We start from the raw sequence: 20,069 nt of genomic DNA on the forward strand, positions 1-20,069 counted from the left end.
ACATGAATATATAATTAATTGGATTAGTATAATACCGAGTGTTTATAAATTATTTTCCATAAATATATGGACAACTAATTTTGTTATGACTTTTGGAATAGGAAGAAAGTGCAAAATTGTTTGCAATCATGGTAGCTTGCTCTTTCACGCACAAATTTCGTGCGTGAAAGGCCAAACTGTTTATTTTTGCAGTTTGGTCCTTTCACGCACAAAATTTGTGCGTGAAAACTACTTATGTTTTTTTTTTTTTTTGTATTAGTTTGATTTAACTTTTTTTTTTTGTCATCTGATTATTGGTGGAAAAAAAAAATATGATTATTCAACGTAGAAATATGTATCCCAAGCTCAGTGGAGAAATATATAACTTGTTTCCTTTAACTTCCTTTTTTCCACATAGCCCTTTCAAGAGCTGTATGAAAATCATTAAAAGGTACCATCTCCATCCTGTAAAAAAGATAAATATCTACTCGTATCAAACTTTTACATTCAACTAAATAATTTAATTTTAAAAAGAAATAATGAAAATAAAAGTACATATCACATAATATATGGCCAAGACCTCACTGTGAGATTACATAGGGTAATGAAAATAAAAGTACATATCACATAATATATGGCCAAGACCTCACTGTGAGATTACATAGGGTATGTTGTTGTTGTGGTTATCACATCATATATGATTAAGTATTAAATATATATATATTTTATATTCATTGCTTGATATAAACATCCGATGTGAGTATGCTTTTACCAAAAAAAGACATCAACCGATGTCACTTTGTGGATTGTTACAAATCAAATTAACCTCAATTTCACCGTGTAAAAGAACACTTTTAAACTATCATATCACTTAAATTTTATTACAGATTTGTATATAAAAGATGAAATTAGTAACTTAGAAAATGAAATAATTATTTATTCGAACATATTAAAAGATACTCATAGTAAAAAATGTTTTTATATTACCATTGTATATATGTTAAATCATCCAAAAAAAAAAAATGGAAGTTCTTTTTTGTGGTAGAAAACCCCTTTTGTACGATCACCAATGGTTAAGGGATTATTCCTTTTTCTTTTTTCGAACTTTTCGTGACGATACTTGTGCACTAGGAAGTAGGAATCATTTCATCAAAAATTTTATAAAGTAAGAAAATTCAAGATTATAGCATTTTATTTTGATCCACTCACCCAAAGGAGGAAAAAGGTGAACATATCCCCTTTATAATTTCATTAGAAGAAAATAACTTTATAAAGATATTTCATGTGTTATTTTCAAATATCTTATGTGTAAAAAGATTTTTTTCTTTATAAAAACATAAATCTAAGTTAGAGATCATACTCATATTTCAATATCCCAGCACAAGCGAGAGCCAAGAGATAATCAATTCAACACCTCTTTTCTTGTAGCCGGTATCCTTTCAATGAAATATCCTACCAAAAAAAAAAAAAAAAAAAATCCAATAACAACAGTTCAATTTACAATCCAAAAAATTATGTAGTAATTTGTCATGACTTCTTTACTTCTATTATTTCTTGTTTCGGATTGCTTTGGTTTGCTTTCTTTGAGACGACGGTCTATCGGAAACAATTTCTCTACCTCTCAAGGTAGGGGTAAAGTATGCGTAGACTTTACCCTCCCTAAATTCCACTTGTGAGATTACACTGATTATATTATTATTGTTGTTTTAGATATCAAAAGGTGGTTTAGATCTGCATTATTATCCTCCCTTCATCATCATTCTATACCCAAAATATTTACAGTCCACCCTTGACCCTTCCAAAAAGCTCTTTTCTTTCCTTTTCCTGGAAGAAAAGTAGCCGTATTGACAATATGCAATTATGCATACCTCAATTTCCTGTAAGTAGAGGCAGAGCATATTCCACATGAATAATATTTCCCTCCTTTAATAATAAGACTTGCTAATCCAGTATTAATATTAACTTGCTGATCAGGAAGGAAATTATTCATATATTAAAACTGACATAAGTAATATCATATTTGATAATTTTTTAGTTGCTCTATATAAAATTCAACACACCAAGCACGATGTCTGGTTATCATTTTTACAATCCCTTCATAATCAGTTCTTACATTACTAATAGCTTCATAATTCGATCCAGCTTTGCCCTCCTTTCTCACCTACCCTTGTCACCACCGTGGTTATATTCCTTTTTTTCTCCGAAAAAGGGCCCCATTTTTGTCACATTTTTCTCCCTAGGCCCGATTAGTCACGTCCCATTTTTTACAGTATTTCGAAATAATGTCTGATAGTTACTTCTGGCTCTAGAACTTGTGATTTTTATAGTCATCCTCCAGAGGCATAATTATTTAACACATTGAAACGTGTCATTTTTTATTTGATTTGATTTTAATTAGAAGAAAAAACAAAGATTCTATCGTGAGTTAGAATTTGATCACTCTGCACGAATAGCACGATCGAAGCTGGGATCCACTTAATTCGGTATTTAACAATCTCGAAGCTAGCAAATCACATCCGGAGGAGATTACTGTTTGGTACATTTATTATCCCGTTTTACAAGAAATCTTTTTCATTTTTTGTTTAGATGGCTTCATCCATCTCAAATTACCGTTCAAATTTTGAGAATTAAATTTCTTTATTTTAACAATGAGTTCAGATACATTATCTTTAAGTTTTTTTAAAAATAATTTATATATTTAGAGACTAAATAAAAAATATTATAAATCACAATAATTAACAATTCAAAATATTTAAAGAGAATACAAATAAATGGCGGTTAATTTTTTTTTATTTAACTTTCGAAATTCGAATTATATCACATATAAATTGGGATAGAGGGAATGTTTCAAATTATTTGTCATTTCTTTTCACATTTTACCTTCAGTAGTAATTAGCACTTCTTTTTTCCCCACAAATTAGCAATTACTCATTGTACTAGAATATTTATGTAAATTATTACTCATCTGACTGCTTTAGCTCTTCTCACATGTTCTTTAGCAAATGGAGGAACGTTGATATTCATAATTGCACCCTTCCCCACGTAATATATCAGTTGTTGACTTGCTGTCAACTAAAAAGAAGAGGATACAGTATTTAGAAAAGTACCCACGGGCCACGAGGCACGGCCTATCAATATAAAATATTTGATGCGAGTAGCACTTATAGCAAGGTAATTATTTATTAGAAATATTTATTTTGAAGTATTTATATAATATAATCATATAGTACTAACCGTTCTGATCAATTAGACAAAGTTTTTACTTGGTAAAAGATTAAGAGAAATTTGTGAATTGTGAATACTTTGGATCCTAACTGTTTAGTCGAAACTCGTTCCCAATTTCCAACATAGATTAGACTAATCTGATTTGACAAGAAAGCAATTGAAATTTACAGTAACACAATAGCTTAGATCGATTAAAAGGTCGATCTGATTATTGGTAGAAAGAAAGAAAAAAAAAGATGTGCTTATTCATCATGAAAATATATATCCCGAGCTCTGTGGAGAAATATATATATATTCAGATTGTTACAGTACTTAGTATAAGTTAATCTTTAACTTAGAACTTAAGAACTTGTTTCCTTCGACTTTCTTGTTTCCCCATAGCCCTTTCAAGAGCTGTATGAAAATCATTAAAAGGTACCATCTCCATCCTGTAAAAAAAATAAGTATTTACTCGTTTCGAACTTTCATATTCAACTAAATAATTTAATTTTAAAAGAAATAATGCAAATAAAAGTACATATCACATAATATATGGCCAAGACCTCACCGTGGGATTACATGGAGTATGTTGTTATTGTGGTTATCACATCATATATGATTAAATTCATCCCAAAAAAAAAAATGGAGGTTCTTTTTTGTGAAACCCCTTTTGTAAGATCACCATTGGTTAAGGGATTATTCCTTTTTTTTTTTTTTCAAACTTTTCGTGACGATGCTTGTGCACTAGGAATTTTATAAAGTAAGAAAATTCAAGATTATAGCATTTTAATTTGATCCAGTCACCCAAAGAAGGAAAAAGGTGAACATATCCCTTTATAATTTCATTAGAAGAAACTAACTTTATAAAGATTTTTCATGTGTTAGGTACATTTATTATCCCATTTTTCACAGTATTTCGAAAAAATGTCTGATAGTTACTTCTGGCTCTAGAACTTGTGATTTTTATAGTCATCCTCCAGAAGCATAATCATTTAACATATTGAGACGTGTCATTTTTTATTTGATTTGATTTGATTTTGATTAGAAGAAAAAACAAAGATTCTATCGTGAATTAGAATTTGATCACTCTGCACGAATAGCACGATCGAAGCTGGGATCCACTTAATTCGGTATTTAACAATCTCGAAGCTAGCAAATCACATGCAAAGGATATTACTGTTAGGTACATTTATTATCCCATTTTACAAGAAATCTTTTTCATTTTTTGTTTAGATGGCTTCATCCGTCTCAAATTACGGTTTGAATTTTGAGAATCAAATTTCTTTATTTTAACAGTGAATTCAGACACATTACCTTTAAGGTTTTTTTTAAATAATTTATATATTTAAAAATTAAATAAAAAATATTATAAATCATAATATTTAATAATCTAAAATATTTAAAAGGCATACAAATAATTCAAGCTGTATTTCAAATTGGGACAGAGGGAATATTCCAAATTATTTGTCCTTTCTTTTTCACATTTTACCTTCAGTAGTAATTAGCACTTCTTTTTCCCCCACAAATTAGCACTTACTCATTGTACTAGAATATTTATGTAAATTATTACTCATCTGACTGCTTTAACTCTTCTCACATGTTCTTTAGCAAATGGAGGAACGTTGATATTCATAATTGCACCCTTCCCCACGTAATATATCAATTGTTGACTTGCTGTCAACTAAAAAGAAAAGGGTACAAGTATTTAGAACGGAGCAAAAGTTCCCACGCGGCACGGCCCATTAATATAATATTTGATGCGAGTAGCACTTATAGCAATGTAATTATTTATTAGAAATATTTATTTTTGAGTATTTATATAATATAATCATTATAGTACTAGCCGTTCCGATCAATTAGACAAAGTTTGACTTGGTAAGATTAAGAGAAATTTGTGAATTGTGAATACTTTGGATCCTAAGAGGTCGCTTGGTGCATGATATAAGCTGAAATATCCCAGCATTAATTTTTTATATTATATTTAGTAAAAGATATAAATTTATTTTGAGATAAATTTATACGTTATACCAAATAAGGTATATAATGCATCCCAACTTAAAAAATAAAATATCCCTTTTTATACCACCTTTTAGATGATATAAAATAATCCCAAGAGATGAGATAAATTAATCTCAAAATTATAATCAAATAACTACCTACCAAACCATCTCTAACTGTTTAGTCGAAACTCGTTCCCTATTGCCAACATAGATTAGACTAATCTGATTTGACAAGAAAGCAATTGAAAATTACAGTAACACAATAGCTGAGATCGATTAAAAGGTGGATTTGATTATTGGTAGAAAGTTTAAAAAAAAAAAAAAAAAGATGTGCTTATTCATCATGAAAATATATATCCCGAGCTCAGTGGAGAAATATGTATATTTTCAGATTGTTACAATACTTAATCTAAGTTAATCTTTAACTTAGAACTTAAGAACTTGTTTCCTTCGACTTCCTTGTTTCCCCATAGCCCTTTCAAGAGCTGTATGAAAATCATTAAAAGGTACCATCTCCATCCTGTAAAAAAGATAAATATTTACTCGTTTCAAACTTTTACATTCAACTAAATAATTTAATTTTAAAAGAAATAATGCAAATAAAAGTACATATCACATAATATATGGCCAAGACCTCACTGTGGTATTACATGGAATATGTTGTTATTGTGGTTATCACATCTGATTAAATTCATCCCAAAAAAAAAATGGAGGTCTTTTTTGTGAAACCACTTTTGTAAGATCACCGATGGTTAAGGGATTATTCCTTTTTCTTTTTCAAACTATTCGTGATGATGCTTGTGCACTGGGAATCGTTTCATCAAGATATTTATAAAGTAAGAATTCAAGATTATAGCATTTTAATTTGATCCAGTCACCCAAAGGAGGAAAAAGGTGAACATATCCATTTATAATTTCATTAGAAGAAAATAACTTTATAAAAAATTTTCATGTGTTATTTTCAAATATCTTATTTGTAAACATAATTTTTTCTTTATAAAAACATAAATTTTAAGTTAGAGATCGTACTCATAGTTCAATCTCCCAGCACGAGCAAGAGCCAAGAGATAATCAATCGAACACCTATATGCTGCATTGTCTAAAGTCTTTTCTTGTAGCCAGTATCCTTTCAATGAAATATCCTGCCAAAAAAAACAATAATTCCAATAACAACCGTTCAATATACAATAAAAAATTATGTAGTGTTTAAATTACATAATTGACCATTTGAAACTGACCTTGAATATGAAATATGTGGTAGATATGGTAATAGGCTTCTTTGACATCCCTCCGTACGTAACCATTGTGCCACCTTGCCTGAAAAATAAAAACATTCTCAGTTTTTTTTACAACATAAACGTGAAACAGTTTAATTAGAAGCTAACTATATAAAAAATAAAAAAGGTGTCTCACTTTAAGAATTTGACGACCAAAGTAGCAGCATTCCCACCAATACAGTTCAAACCCAAAAGAGGTTCAGGTATATCATCCTACAACATGTTACCGTTACAACATATTAAAATACGCTCGCTGATAGTGCGATATTTATCAATGTATATAAGTTAAATCCGTACCAGGAGACTTTTGATAGATTTTACTTCGAGTTCACTCTCAGTAAACACTTTATCAGCACCAAGTTTCATTAATTTTTCTTTTACTTCATCAGATCCTGGTTTATCTCTTATAATATTAATACTATGAATTCCACGAACTCGAGCTAGCTGAATTACACATTGTCCCACAATGCTTGTAGCTCCATTTTGAACAATTGTGTCCCCTGTTTTGTGGAAAGACTAGTTAAATTATTATTTTTTGAGAAAAAATTAAAGTAATTAAAGAGGATTTTAGTTTGGGAATTAAATAACAAACCTGGTTTTAAAACGACAAAGTCCTCAAGCATTCTCAAGGCACTCAAAGGATTAACAGAAACAGTGGCAGCATATTCAATTGGAGTGCTTTTATCAATTTTGTACCACATACTTTGGTCTTCTACAACATAGGTTTGCCATGTCCCTGAAGAGTTACATGAGGATATCATTATTATCATTGAACTTTAATATCAGAGGTGGATCCAAAATAAAAACAACATGAGTAAATCATACTCCCTCCAGTTCAAACTAAGTGAATTTTTGGGGTGTGTCTAAGAAAGTTAATTAATGTATTACCCTTTTAGTTTCCCAAATTTTTCTTAAAAGTAAAATGAGTCAATGTTGGGATTTGAAAAACCAAATTGAGAGAAGGGCAACTTTTGAAAATTAACAAATACCTCTTTGTGTTTTGAAAAATTCATGTATTTTCGACGAAAAAGAAAGCGTTAGAAATTCATTTATTTTGGGCCGGAGAGATTATATCCCAAGATAAAAGTACTTCGAAAAGTTTTAGATTCTGGATCCATTAGCAAATACAAATCTTGGAAGAAATCTGTCAAAATTGACTTGTCATAAACGTTTCTGATGGATATTCCATCTAATGGCATTCTGACAGAAAGGTCCATCGGAAATCCACGTTTTTTAAGTAGTGAATGACAAAAGATTAAAAAAAAAAAAAATTACCTGGAAGATAAGCAGCATGAATAACCCTATCACCAGGGGAAAGTGCTTTAACTGCAGAGCCAACAGAATGTACTTCTCCAACCCCTTCCCATCCCCCAATTGCTGGTACTGGTGGTCGAATAGGATAAACTCCTGTTATTTAATGAATCATAAATTAGAAAATTTACTCTAATTGAATTGCTATTACTGATAATAAAAAGAAAAAAAAATACTACTAGTGATTTTGACGCAACAAGATGCCAAAAGGCTAGTTATATCAAGGTACAAAGTCAAATTATTACTAGCACTAGTTTATAACTTGGTCTAATCGTGGAAGTGTTTAGTGAAAGATTTAGGTTAGTAGCCGCCAGTCACATCATTAGGACATTAATTTGTCAAGTCCTAAAAACATTTAGTACAAGACTGATAGGGTTTTAAAAAAAAAAAAAAAAAACAGTATGTCAATTAAACCTTTCTTTATGAAATGATTATCATGAGGAAATTTTTTAGTACTGCAGTTGATCAGGTCATCTCATAAAAAGGTCAGTTAAGGTGGCCTGCTACTGTTCTTTGTGAAATATAATAATCCTGTCTATTCTTCACATTTTTTTAAACCTAAAACAAATCGATGAGTTGTAAAGCACATGATCATTTAAAACCTTCACAGATCTTTACGTAATAACTACTAAAATAATATTTGTTGGAGTTTTTGTCATATTCTCCCACAGGTAAACCTAGTTGCTTACTCGTGAATTTGACATTTTTGCCATTTTTAGGAAGAGAGGTGAGACTCAATAGGCACTATCAAAATTTAACGCTAACAATGCGTAAAGGAGTCCAATATCATTTTAAAATTTAAGTTTTATAAAAATAACAGTGCAAAACATATATTTATATAATGAAATTATTTATAAAGTAATTGCAGTTCAAAGATGGTATAAAATATCTTCACACAGTAATTGTCTACTGTTTGGCCAAAAATTTTGGATCAGATTTTGAATATTCATCTTCAAATTACTATTTGGCCAGGAAAATCAGATTTTGAAAATTTATTTTCAAAATTTTTTCAAGTCAAACCCGTTTTTGAGAGAAATTTCACTTCGACTCACAAAAAAATTCCGAGTACAATGCATTTCCAAACACTACTTCAAGTTAGAAAAAATCACAACTTCAAAAACTCAAATTTTCAAGTTTCAACTACCAATACAGCGAATGAAAAAAAAAGCATTTTTATTCTTCACTTAACAACACTATGCAACAAGTGTGAGAAAGCCAAAAAAAATAAAAATAATAATAATAATAATAATCGAACCCTCTATTCTGTTGATATCGGCGGGATTGATAGGAGCTGCAAGCATTCTAACACACACGTCATTCTCTTTGATTTCCACCGGTGGAATCTCTGTAAGTCTGCCACAAAATAACAGTAGTAACATTTATAATCAAGAAATAGAAAAATGCACCAGATGTAACACTACTAGAGAAAATCATGATTTTCTGACAGCAGTTGTAGTAGGAGTGTAGTCGGGACACTAGTTCTTTGAAAACAAGAGGACATTGAATGGTGCAACTATTACTATAAAATCACTGTTTTCCTACTGAAACATGTTTAGTTGTTATTTTCACCGAAATTTTGAAAAGAAAAAACAGTGAAGTAGTGTTTTCGCACCGAAAAAATAGAAAATTTCTCAGCGTTTTAATGAGACCTATTTCCAACCGAACGTTTTTCAGTGAACCAGTTCAATGACAATGAAAGTGGGAAGTCGTGTTTTATAACACAAATTTCCCACGGATTATTGGTGGGAAAAATCTCTGTTTCTAGTTGTGAACGGACCTGGTGACGGTGTCGGGTGGGCCTTGTTGGTCGTAGACAACGGCGGTGGACGGCGGAGACACGGCGGCCGGAAAATTTATTTGTTTATCATGACAAAAAGGAACGTAACGTGAGTGCTGTGATAACATTATTTCCTCCCTCTCTCTCTCTCTAGACCACTCGTTAAAATTTAGTCTATTGGATTGTTATGTTCACTTGCAAAAAAATGAGGCGAACAGGGTGGTACTTAAATAGTGGTAAGCTAGAAGGCAAGATATTTTTTGGGAACCAACTACAGATTTGGTTAACATAATAGACAAAATGTTAAAATAATAATAATAAGTTTTTTTTGGATGCAGAATTATCATTTAAACTTCATATTGTAATAAATTTTAATCTTTAAAATCGTATAAAAATAAATTAATTCACAATATAAAAAACTTCATATAAAAAATGTCGTATGAACTCCCTTCGACCGGAAATTACACTATATTTATATGTTAAGGGCATCGTTGAAAACACCCGCCAATTTTTATCTTTAATTATTAAGATGACATTTATTTTGAGATAATTTTTTTCCTTAGGTGCACTTATTTTGGGATGGATGGAGTAAGAGCTAAATTTTATAGTCCCTTCGTCCATATATGTGGCACACAATTTAAAAAGTAAAGAAGATTTTTAAGAATTTGTAATCTAAAACAAATTTTAGATAATTGTATGAGTATAAAATCATTTTAAAGTTAAACTATTTTACATGCTGACATTCTTTATGAGATGGATTAAAGAAAAGGAGAGGATGCCAACATCAATTGGGATGATGGGAGTATAAGTTAACTCCAGTTAAAATGCTTAGCGATAAGTTAGTTATTCAGCCATTCAATTTATTTACCTATTTTTTCTCTCTCGTTGGAGGAAATACTATTGAGAAACTAAGAACTGAAACAAATGCCATTTGTCAAAATTGACAAAGCTTGTTTAACTATCAATATTATTTGGTTTATCGAACAAACCGACTTATGTCCTCATTAGCTACTATTTTATATTTTATAACGAAAATATAAGATATAATATACCCTACTTGAGGAAAACAAGTATACAGTAGTACATGCGTTTGTACCGTAATTATAAGTCTATATCATTTCCTCTAAAAAGTAAACTACTCCCATTCTCGCATTTTAAGTGTCTTCGTTTGACTAAACACGTCATTTAATAAATAAAGAGAGACCTTTTAGTCTTGTGATTCTAAATTAAAGATATGTATAATGTATTAAAATGTCATTTGAATCTTGTGATTATAAAATTGTCATATAGACATAGAAAAAGACACTCTTTTTGGGATAGATAAAAAAAAAAGTAAAACACTTAAATTGAGACAGTGGAGTATTTTTGTCCACCTCCAATATATTCGAAAATGCCAAAGTGAGAAAAATAAAAAGAAGTGCTTAAAAAACAAAAGGAAAAAGATAAAAATGAACAATTTCCCTTATTCTGCTAGTCTACCTACCCATGCCACCTACTGGAATAACCGGTAGTTTGCTGCTTCACCATCCTAAGCCTGTACAGTGCACCTTCCTCTGATTGGATCACGTGTTCTACATGCATGGCCCACTATTTAAACCTTCCCTGTACTTTTATACAATATACTAGTATACTACTTTTGCTATTTTTAGCCTCCAACGTGATTTGTGTGGTTTATTTGACAGATCTAAAAACAGAAAAGAAGATTTTTAAAAGTTTTAATCTAGAATAAATTATAAATATTGTCTTGGTTATAAATTATCTCATTAAGAATGTGTTTTGTATGAAATTTTCTAAGTTTTTAATATCTAATTGGTCAAAAAATTTAAAAATATTTTCTCTAGGAAAACAAGTATCTTAAAAATGAGGAGAATAACTTTTCTAATGAAAAAAAGTAAGAAAAACAAGTTTCATAAGTAGTATTTCACGTTAATTGTCTCCTTAATGATGTGACACCCTTCCAACAAGAAGCTACTTTATATTGGGTGTCATGCCAACAAATAAGAGTATCTTTGGACCATTGGTAGTGGAAAGAAAAAGAAAGCTTATAAGGAGTTGATCTATACCTTAATGATGCGAGGCCTTTTGGGAAAAAACCGTGCGGGCATATTGTTGAATCTCTGATCCATGGTATGATTGGCCCAAAGCGGACAATATCACATCATGTTAAGAGTATCTTTGGACCGTTTTAGCCCAACACACTACACCTCCACCCCTACGTTCATAGAACCCAATTCCGTTCCCCCCCCCCCCCCCAACCCCAACTTCTACCTCCCACCTCCGTAAGTGTTTGGTTTGATTATATAAAATATTTTTGGGTAATTGTTTTGCATACTTAACAAACTAAAAAAAAAAAAAAAAAAAAAAATTCACTTATTTTTTAGGAAAATATTTTCTAGAAGTACATCTTTTGTGAAAAACATTTTTTTTCATACAAAACACAACCTAAATAAAGTAGGTATTTTAAAATTAAATTACTATTAAATATAAAAATATATCATTAAGAAAATAATATCACGTAAATTAAAACCGAGAAAATATTTCAAAACGGTGCAATTGGTCAATTTGTTTGGGGTAGATTTCAACAAATGTTGGTCGCTAGCCAAAAAAAATGAACAGTAAAAACATCTTCTCTGCAATATATAAATGATTAACATATAGGGATGGCTCAACAAGATTGGGGGCGTAAAACCAAACTTCACAAAGAGACCCTAGCAATTTGAAAATTCGTAGATATATAGATTCTAAACATCTGAATACATCCAACTGTCATCTCTAACCATTCAACATCAAAATGCTCCACATAAACTCTCCCTTCAGAAGGGAATTAGACCATGAGAAACACAACGGTACATCAAGCATCAACATAAAAGTCACAACCTAAAGAACCAATACTCTTGTCACCATGGTTTTTTTTTTTGGGTTAGTGCGTATAACTGAAAACTTGATCATGTTGAACAATAAAATATATGCTTTCGAAAAATTCAAGTGGCCTGCTAGAAACGTATAAATTTTGATGGCAATAACAGAAATATTTCTATGAACAACGGAAAGAGCCAGTTAATTATGAAAAGACTACAAATTGCTTGTTGTTATTTTCTCCCAGTAATCTTAGTTGGAAAAAAAAAAATCCGACGCAAGAAAAACACAACATGTCATTGTCATCTTAAGATTCTTAACAACTCTAAGTACAATGCTTTCTCTATGTAGCATGGTATTTTAAGCTATTAACTACTTCAAGAGGCATTTTTTAGTTATCCTTTATTGAATTTTCGTGAATGGAACAACTCCCCATTCCTATTGCCGGTTACATCTTTTGAAAAACAAAATCATATATAAAAAAAGAAGTTACCCACCAATATAATTTCAATTAGAAAACCTATTCCTCATGCTTTTAAAATTAATATCTCATTAACATAGTTATCCTTAAAACAAATGTACTAAATTTCATCCAAAACACATACATATCAAGAATCAAATTTAGAATATACTGAAAATACACTATTAAGTGGTCAATTTTTTATTTTTTTAAAAAACTATAGTGTTATCTCGAATTAACCCCTTAACCTAATCATCCGTGCTAGATTTATCAGCATTACGTTGTTCGATGTTAAGTGTTGTGTGACTTGTAGGGGTGGGTGTTCGGTTCTTCGGTTCGGTTTGGCTATTTCGGTTTCGGTTTTTTAAAGGTGGACACCGAACCAAACTAGTTCGGTTCGGTTTCGATTTTTTGAAGTTTGGTTCGGTTCGGTTTCAGTTTTTTCAATTCATTTTTTTTGATATGATATTAGAAGCGATTCCATTTACATTAATTCATATTCTCAAAAGCAACAAAACATAAAACTAACAAATTAAAATCAAAATCAAACAAACAGGATACACAAGAACAGGAAACCATAACCATAATATAGGATTACTAGGTGTTACATACATACAGTAACAATAATTAAGAAAACGCATAAAGGACATACATTAATCCTAAAGACACATCCTAGTCACCTTTCTTTGTTAAGGATATTTGATTTTCTCAATTGAAGTAGAAAATTAGGGATACAATAGCAAAAGAGAGCTTATTACAATTGGGTTTTTTTTTGGCTTAAACTTAATGGGTCTGGATATTTTAATTTTTTTGGGTAATGTATAAATTTCGGTTTAAATTTCGGTTCTTCGGTTTGGTTTCATCAAAGTTCGGTTCGGCTATTTCGGTTTCGGTTTTTTGAAGGTGAACACCAAACACCGAACCCAACTAGTTCGGTTCTTTTGGTTTCGGTTTCGGTTTCTTGAAGTTCGATTCTGTTCGAACCCACCATACCTAAGGTAATAATATATTTAGCAATGTAATAAAAAATTCGTAGTAAAATACCTAGAATGAAGGTGTTTTTGAGTTTTCAAAATGAGCTCCGCGCCGCTCTATTCGAAAATCTAACCTTAGAAACTTGTTCCTACACTTCAATATACCAAGAATATTGAGTTTTGGATTGAAAAACAACACGAAAATAGCGTTTTGGGGGGTTGGGGACCACTGAAAACGGCGTTAATGGCGGGTTGGTGGGGAAGTGAAATGGTCGGGTCTGTGGTGGGGAAGGAGGGGGCGACTTTTTGTTGCCTCCTTCACGCACGAAATTCGTGCGTGAAAGGCCCAACTTGCATTTTTGCAGTTTGGTCCTTTCACGCACTAATTTAGTGCGTGAAACCTAGTAATGTTTTTTTTTTTGTCTTTAGTTTGGTTCAATTTTTTTTTTTTGTGCTACAAAAATCGCGGACTCTAAGCGTCCCCAACGGTCTAATTAAATCCCCACTTGAGAATGATTGATCATCATACTGTTAAAAAGAAACAAAAAAATTCCCAGGTTATTACACTGAAGTTTAAAAAATTCAACAAAAATCAAAACTAGGAACAGAGTATTGATTGCACGGAAAACAAATTATATGAATTTGCACGTGGTTAATTTGTTGAATTCATTGCACTAAGAAAATACATTTTCGGTATGATTATGGTCTATCCAAACAGAGAAGCGAATTAATTACCACCTAAGTTCAAAATTTGGAGAAAAACTAAACCAAAATTCGCAACAATATATTTGAAGTTATCGACTGATATCTGAATGTAATGTTGGAAAATAAATAGTTTAGTACTGCAAAGACGTGAATCCCGCAGTTGTTGCTTTTCTTCAATGACCAAAATATTAAATGTACACTTGTGCAACATAAAAGTAGTATAAATCACTATTATTATAATAATAATAAAATCTAGTTAAAATATTAGAAAAATTAATTGACCTTACAAATCGCAGTAGTGGTTTAGAAGAGGTATTGATATTTATTATCTTGCGATTGATACAGGATTTTATTACAAGAAGATATCCACATGAGGCCATGATTTTCTCTTCTTTTTTTTCCCTTTAAATTACAAAGAATATATACAATCCATACCTAACCATCAATGTTTTGTTTTTTTTATTTGATTATTTGAGCAATCTTATAGCCTGTTTGGCTAAACTTCTAAAATAAATTTATTTTCAAAAGTGATTCTTCGAAAAGTACTTTTGACGAAAAATAGTTTGTGTTTGGTTAATTAATTTAAAAAGCACTTTGGAGCAATAATTAGTATTTAGCCAAGCTTTTAAAAGGTGTTTCTTAGTGCATTTTTTCTCAAAAGTACTTTTGGGCAAAAACTATTTTTTTAGCTTCTGAAAAACTGTTTTTCTACTCTACATAAGCACTTATTTTCTCTAAAAAGCTTGATCAAACACCTCACATTTTTTAAAATTAGCACTTATTGAAAAAAAATAAGCACTTTTGGAAAAATATGCTATAAGATTTCTCAAATAAAAACCTAAGATGGCTATAATTTTTTATTTGATTATTTGAACAATATTATAACCTGTTTGGCCAAACTTCTAAAATCAGTTTATTTTCAAAAGTGATTCTTCGAAAAGTACTTTTGACGAAAAACAGTTTGTGTTTGGTCAATTAATTTAAAAAACACTTTTGAGTAACTATTAGTGTTTAGCCAAGCCTGTAAAAAGTGTTTCTATGTGTATTTTCCTTAAAAGTGCTTTCGCGCAAAAACTATTTATTTAGCTTCCGAAAAACTGTTTTTTCTAATCTTCAAAATCACTTATTTTCTCTCAAAAGCTTAGTCAAACCCCTCACCTTTTTTAAAATAAGCATTTATTAAAAAAAATAAGTACTTTTGGAGAAAATTAAGCTTAGCCAAACAGGGTATAAATGTGAACTCAAATAAAGGTTTCTTCTGCGCAAATTCAATAAAGAGATTTTCTTATAAAATTGCACCAATATTTTGAAAAATGGTTCGTAAAAGAAGACTGAACAACAACAAACAATAAAGCTTCTGAAGACTTAACAACAAACAATAAAGCTTCTGAAAAGTCGACAGCTGAGATTAAGAAGGACATCTGACAATTTATCTTGAAACTATACTAACATTTGATTAATTATTATTCATCAGCACAATGGCCAATATGATGAAATTATGACATAGCCATTGACTTTAGAATATAAGAACTTGTTTCCTTTGACTTCCATGCTTCCCCATTGCCTTCTCAAGAGCTTTATGAAAATCATTAAAAGATACTAGCTCCATCCTGTATGAAATACACAAATGAACCAACGGGTCAATTGATTTTGTAGCATTTTATAAATATAGTTTTCTTTTATATTTTGTGAATTAATATGATTCATTTTCAGATATACTTCTGTATTTTTAAATCAAGCACTTATATCATCTATATTCGTTTATGAGTTTCGAAAGATAGGTATTCCAAAATATTTTATTCTCTTTTTTAAACAAAGCTTGAATAAAAATATTTATCTTCTTTGTTAAATTTCATGAAAACATATACGTAACAAAAATTATATTTTAATATACTTAGTTACAAATATACCGCATAGGTATGGACGTGTAGGATTTTCATTGTATACGGGGATGTAAGTGTTTGATTTCAAAATATAAGCGGTGTATCCAACACTGAATCATATTATAGGGTGTTTAATATTTTTAACCTAAAAGTTTATTTTTACACTTAAAAGATCTAAACATAAACATAAAAAAAATCTTTCTATAATCCTTTTCTTCCGGTTATATTTGCTCATTTCCTTCAAAATAATGTTATTATTTGCACTTTCTAGAAAGGGAAAAGGGTCAAATTTACCCTCCAAGTATGAGTTATAGTTTAAATTTGCCCTCCGTCAAGATTTGGGATCAAATTTGTCCTCCCCGTTAGAGTTTGAGATCAAATTTGCCCTTCCCGTTAGGATACTTGATAAATTTGCCCTTATATGGAGGGAAAAGGGTCAAATTTACCCTTCAAGTATGATTTATAGTTTAAATTTGCCCTCCGTCAAAGTTTGGAATCAAATTTGCCCTCCCCGTTAGGATACTTGATAAATTTGTCTTATATGAATGGAAGTTTGACTTGGACTCCACAACACAAAAAAATTAGCCACGTCAGATCCACGTAGGCTCCACATCGGATCCCATACCACGTCCTGCCACGTTATTTTACAGTGCACCCGCTAGTCCCACTCGTATTTTCTCCACTTTACGTTGAATTCAATTGGGATGAAATCCCAAAAGAGAAAGAAACTAACAATTCCCCATATGAAGATAATGATTTTGCTTTCGATTTCAGGGGGCAATTGGAGAGAATTTCTTTCTCAGTAGCTGATGTTGATGGTGGAAACATCAAACCTTTGAAACCAACCACCAAAGTTTCAGTGTGAAGGAAAACACATGGATTCTCCAAAATCTCCCAAAAAATCCGTTGAAGAAGAAAGATTTTGACCCATTTGTTGCAACTTTAGAATTTTTTTTGACCCATTTGTATAAAAAAAAAATCATTAGGAGTTCAAAGTTTCTTAAAAAATAAATAATCATTACAAGCTCAAAGTTTCTTAAAAAATAAATAATCTTTAAGTTCTTTCTCAGAAAATAATGTAAGCATACAAGTTTACAACATTCTCTCCAAGTTGGCATGTCATGTCACATTAATATTTAATTTTCTTTAATAATAAATATATTGAACTCATAACTCAATCCAACTCAAACCCCATTTAACCAACCCAACCCATGTTTTATACCCATTTATTCCAAAATTCTACATTCTTCTCTTAGTTAATTATCACTTAAGTTCATCTTACTGTTGGTTACCCAGGTCAGTCCATACACCCGTTTTCTTATGCCAAATTGATGTGAACAATTATTCACATTATAAAAAAGAAAATCATTACGAGTTCAAAGTTTCGTAAAAAATTAAATATCTTTAAGTTCTTTCCCAGAAAATAATGTAAGCATACAAAGTTTATAACTTACCAAAAATGTATTTTGTGAGAATTTTTCAATAACCAAAAGAAGGAAAATCAAACCATAATTTTAACCGAAATAAAATAAATTGATCACATTGACCCTATAAAAGTATCAAGACCATATTGTCAAAAGCATTTAAAGCATTTTATTCGCATAATTAAATTACAAACAAAAATTAAACAAAAGTATTTGTAATACTTCTAAACATCCAAAAGATAATAAAATCAACGAAAATGCACAAATCTTAGTAGCTAAATCCATGAAGGGGTTTTAAAAAAGATCGTCATGAATAAATTATAACACCAACAAAACATATTTCTCCAAAATCAAAGCAAATCACTAAAAGATAATCAAATATTCATCAATTAGTTCTCCACAACAATGTTCATATTCCAAAAATAATACATCTTAAAATAATACTAACAATAATAGATATTTTAATTTCATAGAAAAAATTATTAATCTCAAAGGGTAAACTGAATGATCGCTGAAGAAAGTTCATAATGATTTTCTTATTTTATAATGCGGATAATTATTCACATCAATTTAGCATAAGAAAACAGGATTATGGACTGATATGGGTAACCAACAGTAAGATGAAAATAATTGATAATTTACTAAGACAAGGATGTAAAATTTTGGAGTAAATGGGTATAAAATATGAGTTGAGTTGGTTAAATGAGTTTGGATTGGATTGAGTTAAATAAGTTTGATGAGTTATATAAATTTATTATTAAAAAAATTAATTATTAATATGACATGGCATGCCAACTAGGAGAGAAGGAGGGTTTGGTGTGTTTAGTATATTTTGAGGAAAATAGTGATAGTTGGGTGATATTCTAGTCCTAAAGAAAACAAAAATGATCTTAGTGGGCAATTCTCAAAATATGGGTGACCTTTTAGGGAATTTACTCCAATAATTCAGGCCACGAATTCTGTTCCAGGATAAATGTCATCTTAATAAAAATCACGCTCATTAAAAAAAAGTAAATACTAAATGGAGCTTACTAAACTGTCCCTATTTATTATTACTATATTTTTTTTTAGAGTTAAGCAATACTCCTTCCGGATAAAAAAGTGTGTCCACTTAACTTTTAGAGTGTTCACTTATCAAATCAAGAAGGAATTTTTCTTATTTTTTCAGATTTGCCATATTAAGTGATATGTGATCAAATCCCAATACATATTTAAGTAGGAGCAGTTTAGTAAACTTACCTATTTTTTTCTAGGAGTTAATATTTTTTTAAAGGGTGTGCAAATGACTAAGTGAACACTCTTTTTAATCCGGAGGCATTACTAAAGAGAACTATTTCTTTAATGTTAAGGGCATCGTTGAAAATACTTGCCAATTTTTATCTTTAATTATTAAGGCGACACTTATTTTGAGATAAATTTTTTTTAGATGATACTTATTTTGGGACGGATGGAGTAAGAGCTAAATTTTATAGTCCCTTCGTCCATATATGTGGCACACAATTTAAAAAGTAAAGAATTTTTTTAAAACTTTGCAAATTTTTAAAAATTTGTAATCTAAAATAAATTTTAGATAATTATGCGGCTATAAAATCATTTTAAAGTTAAAACTATTTTTCATGCTGACATTCTTTATGAGATGGATTAAAGAAAAGGAAAGGACGCCGACATCAATTGGGATGATGGGAGCACTCAAGTTATAAATGCTTATCGATAAAGCTTGAGGAAATACTATTGAGAAACTAGAGCTTGTTTGGATGGGCTTATATTAAGCAGTAAGCTAAAAAAAATAATAAGTTAGATAGCTCAATTTATTTTTTTGGCTTATAAACTGAAAAAATTTATTTTTTTGGCTTATAAACTGTTTTCAGTTTATAAGCCGCTTTAAATAAGGTAAGTCAAACGGGCCCAATTATTTTTTTGAGCTTATTTTAAGCACAAAATGACTTTAAGCTGGCCAGCCAAACACTCAAAAAAACTGAAAACATCTTATAAGCAACTTATAAGCCAATCCAAACGGACTCTAAGAACTGAAAGAAATGCCATTAATCAAAGACTCAAAATTGATAAAGCTTGTTTAACTTTCAATTTTATTTGTTATGTCAAACAGACCGACTTATGTCCTCATTAGCTACTATTTAATCTTGTGGTTCTAAATTAAAGATGTGTATAATGTACTAAAATGTCATTTGAATCTTGTGGTTATAAACTTGTCATGTAGA

General features: G+C 30.4%; 1 protein-coding gene across 1 annotated transcript; it reads right to left on the minus strand.

Moving 5' to 3' along the window:
- Positions 1 to 5,450: 5,450 nt before the first annotated feature.
- Positions 5,451 to 9,759, minus strand: LOC132065672 (enoyl-[acyl-carrier-protein] reductase, mitochondrial-like). The gene is made up of 9 exons (XM_059459172.1): positions 9,549 to 9,759; positions 9,027 to 9,124; positions 7,736 to 7,867; positions 7,053 to 7,196; positions 6,758 to 6,960; positions 6,597 to 6,673; positions 6,422 to 6,500; positions 6,213 to 6,325; positions 5,451 to 5,703 (listed from the first exon to the last, which is right to left on the minus strand). The coding sequence occupies exons 1-9, from the start codon at positions 9,674 to 9,676 to the stop codon at positions 5,610 to 5,612; spliced, it is 1,068 nt and encodes a 355-aa protein (XP_059315155.1). The 5' UTR covers positions 9,677 to 9,759; the 3' UTR covers positions 5,451 to 5,609.
- Between the last annotated feature and the right edge of the window lie 10,310 nt (positions 9,760 to 20,069).

Source organism: Lycium ferocissimum, chromosome 7 (assembly GCF_029784015.1).
Source record: "Lycium ferocissimum isolate CSIRO_LF1 chromosome 7, AGI_CSIRO_Lferr_CH_V1, whole genome shotgun sequence".
In the NCBI taxonomy this organism is placed as follows: Eukaryota; Viridiplantae; Streptophyta; class Magnoliopsida; order Solanales; family Solanaceae; genus Lycium; species Lycium ferocissimum.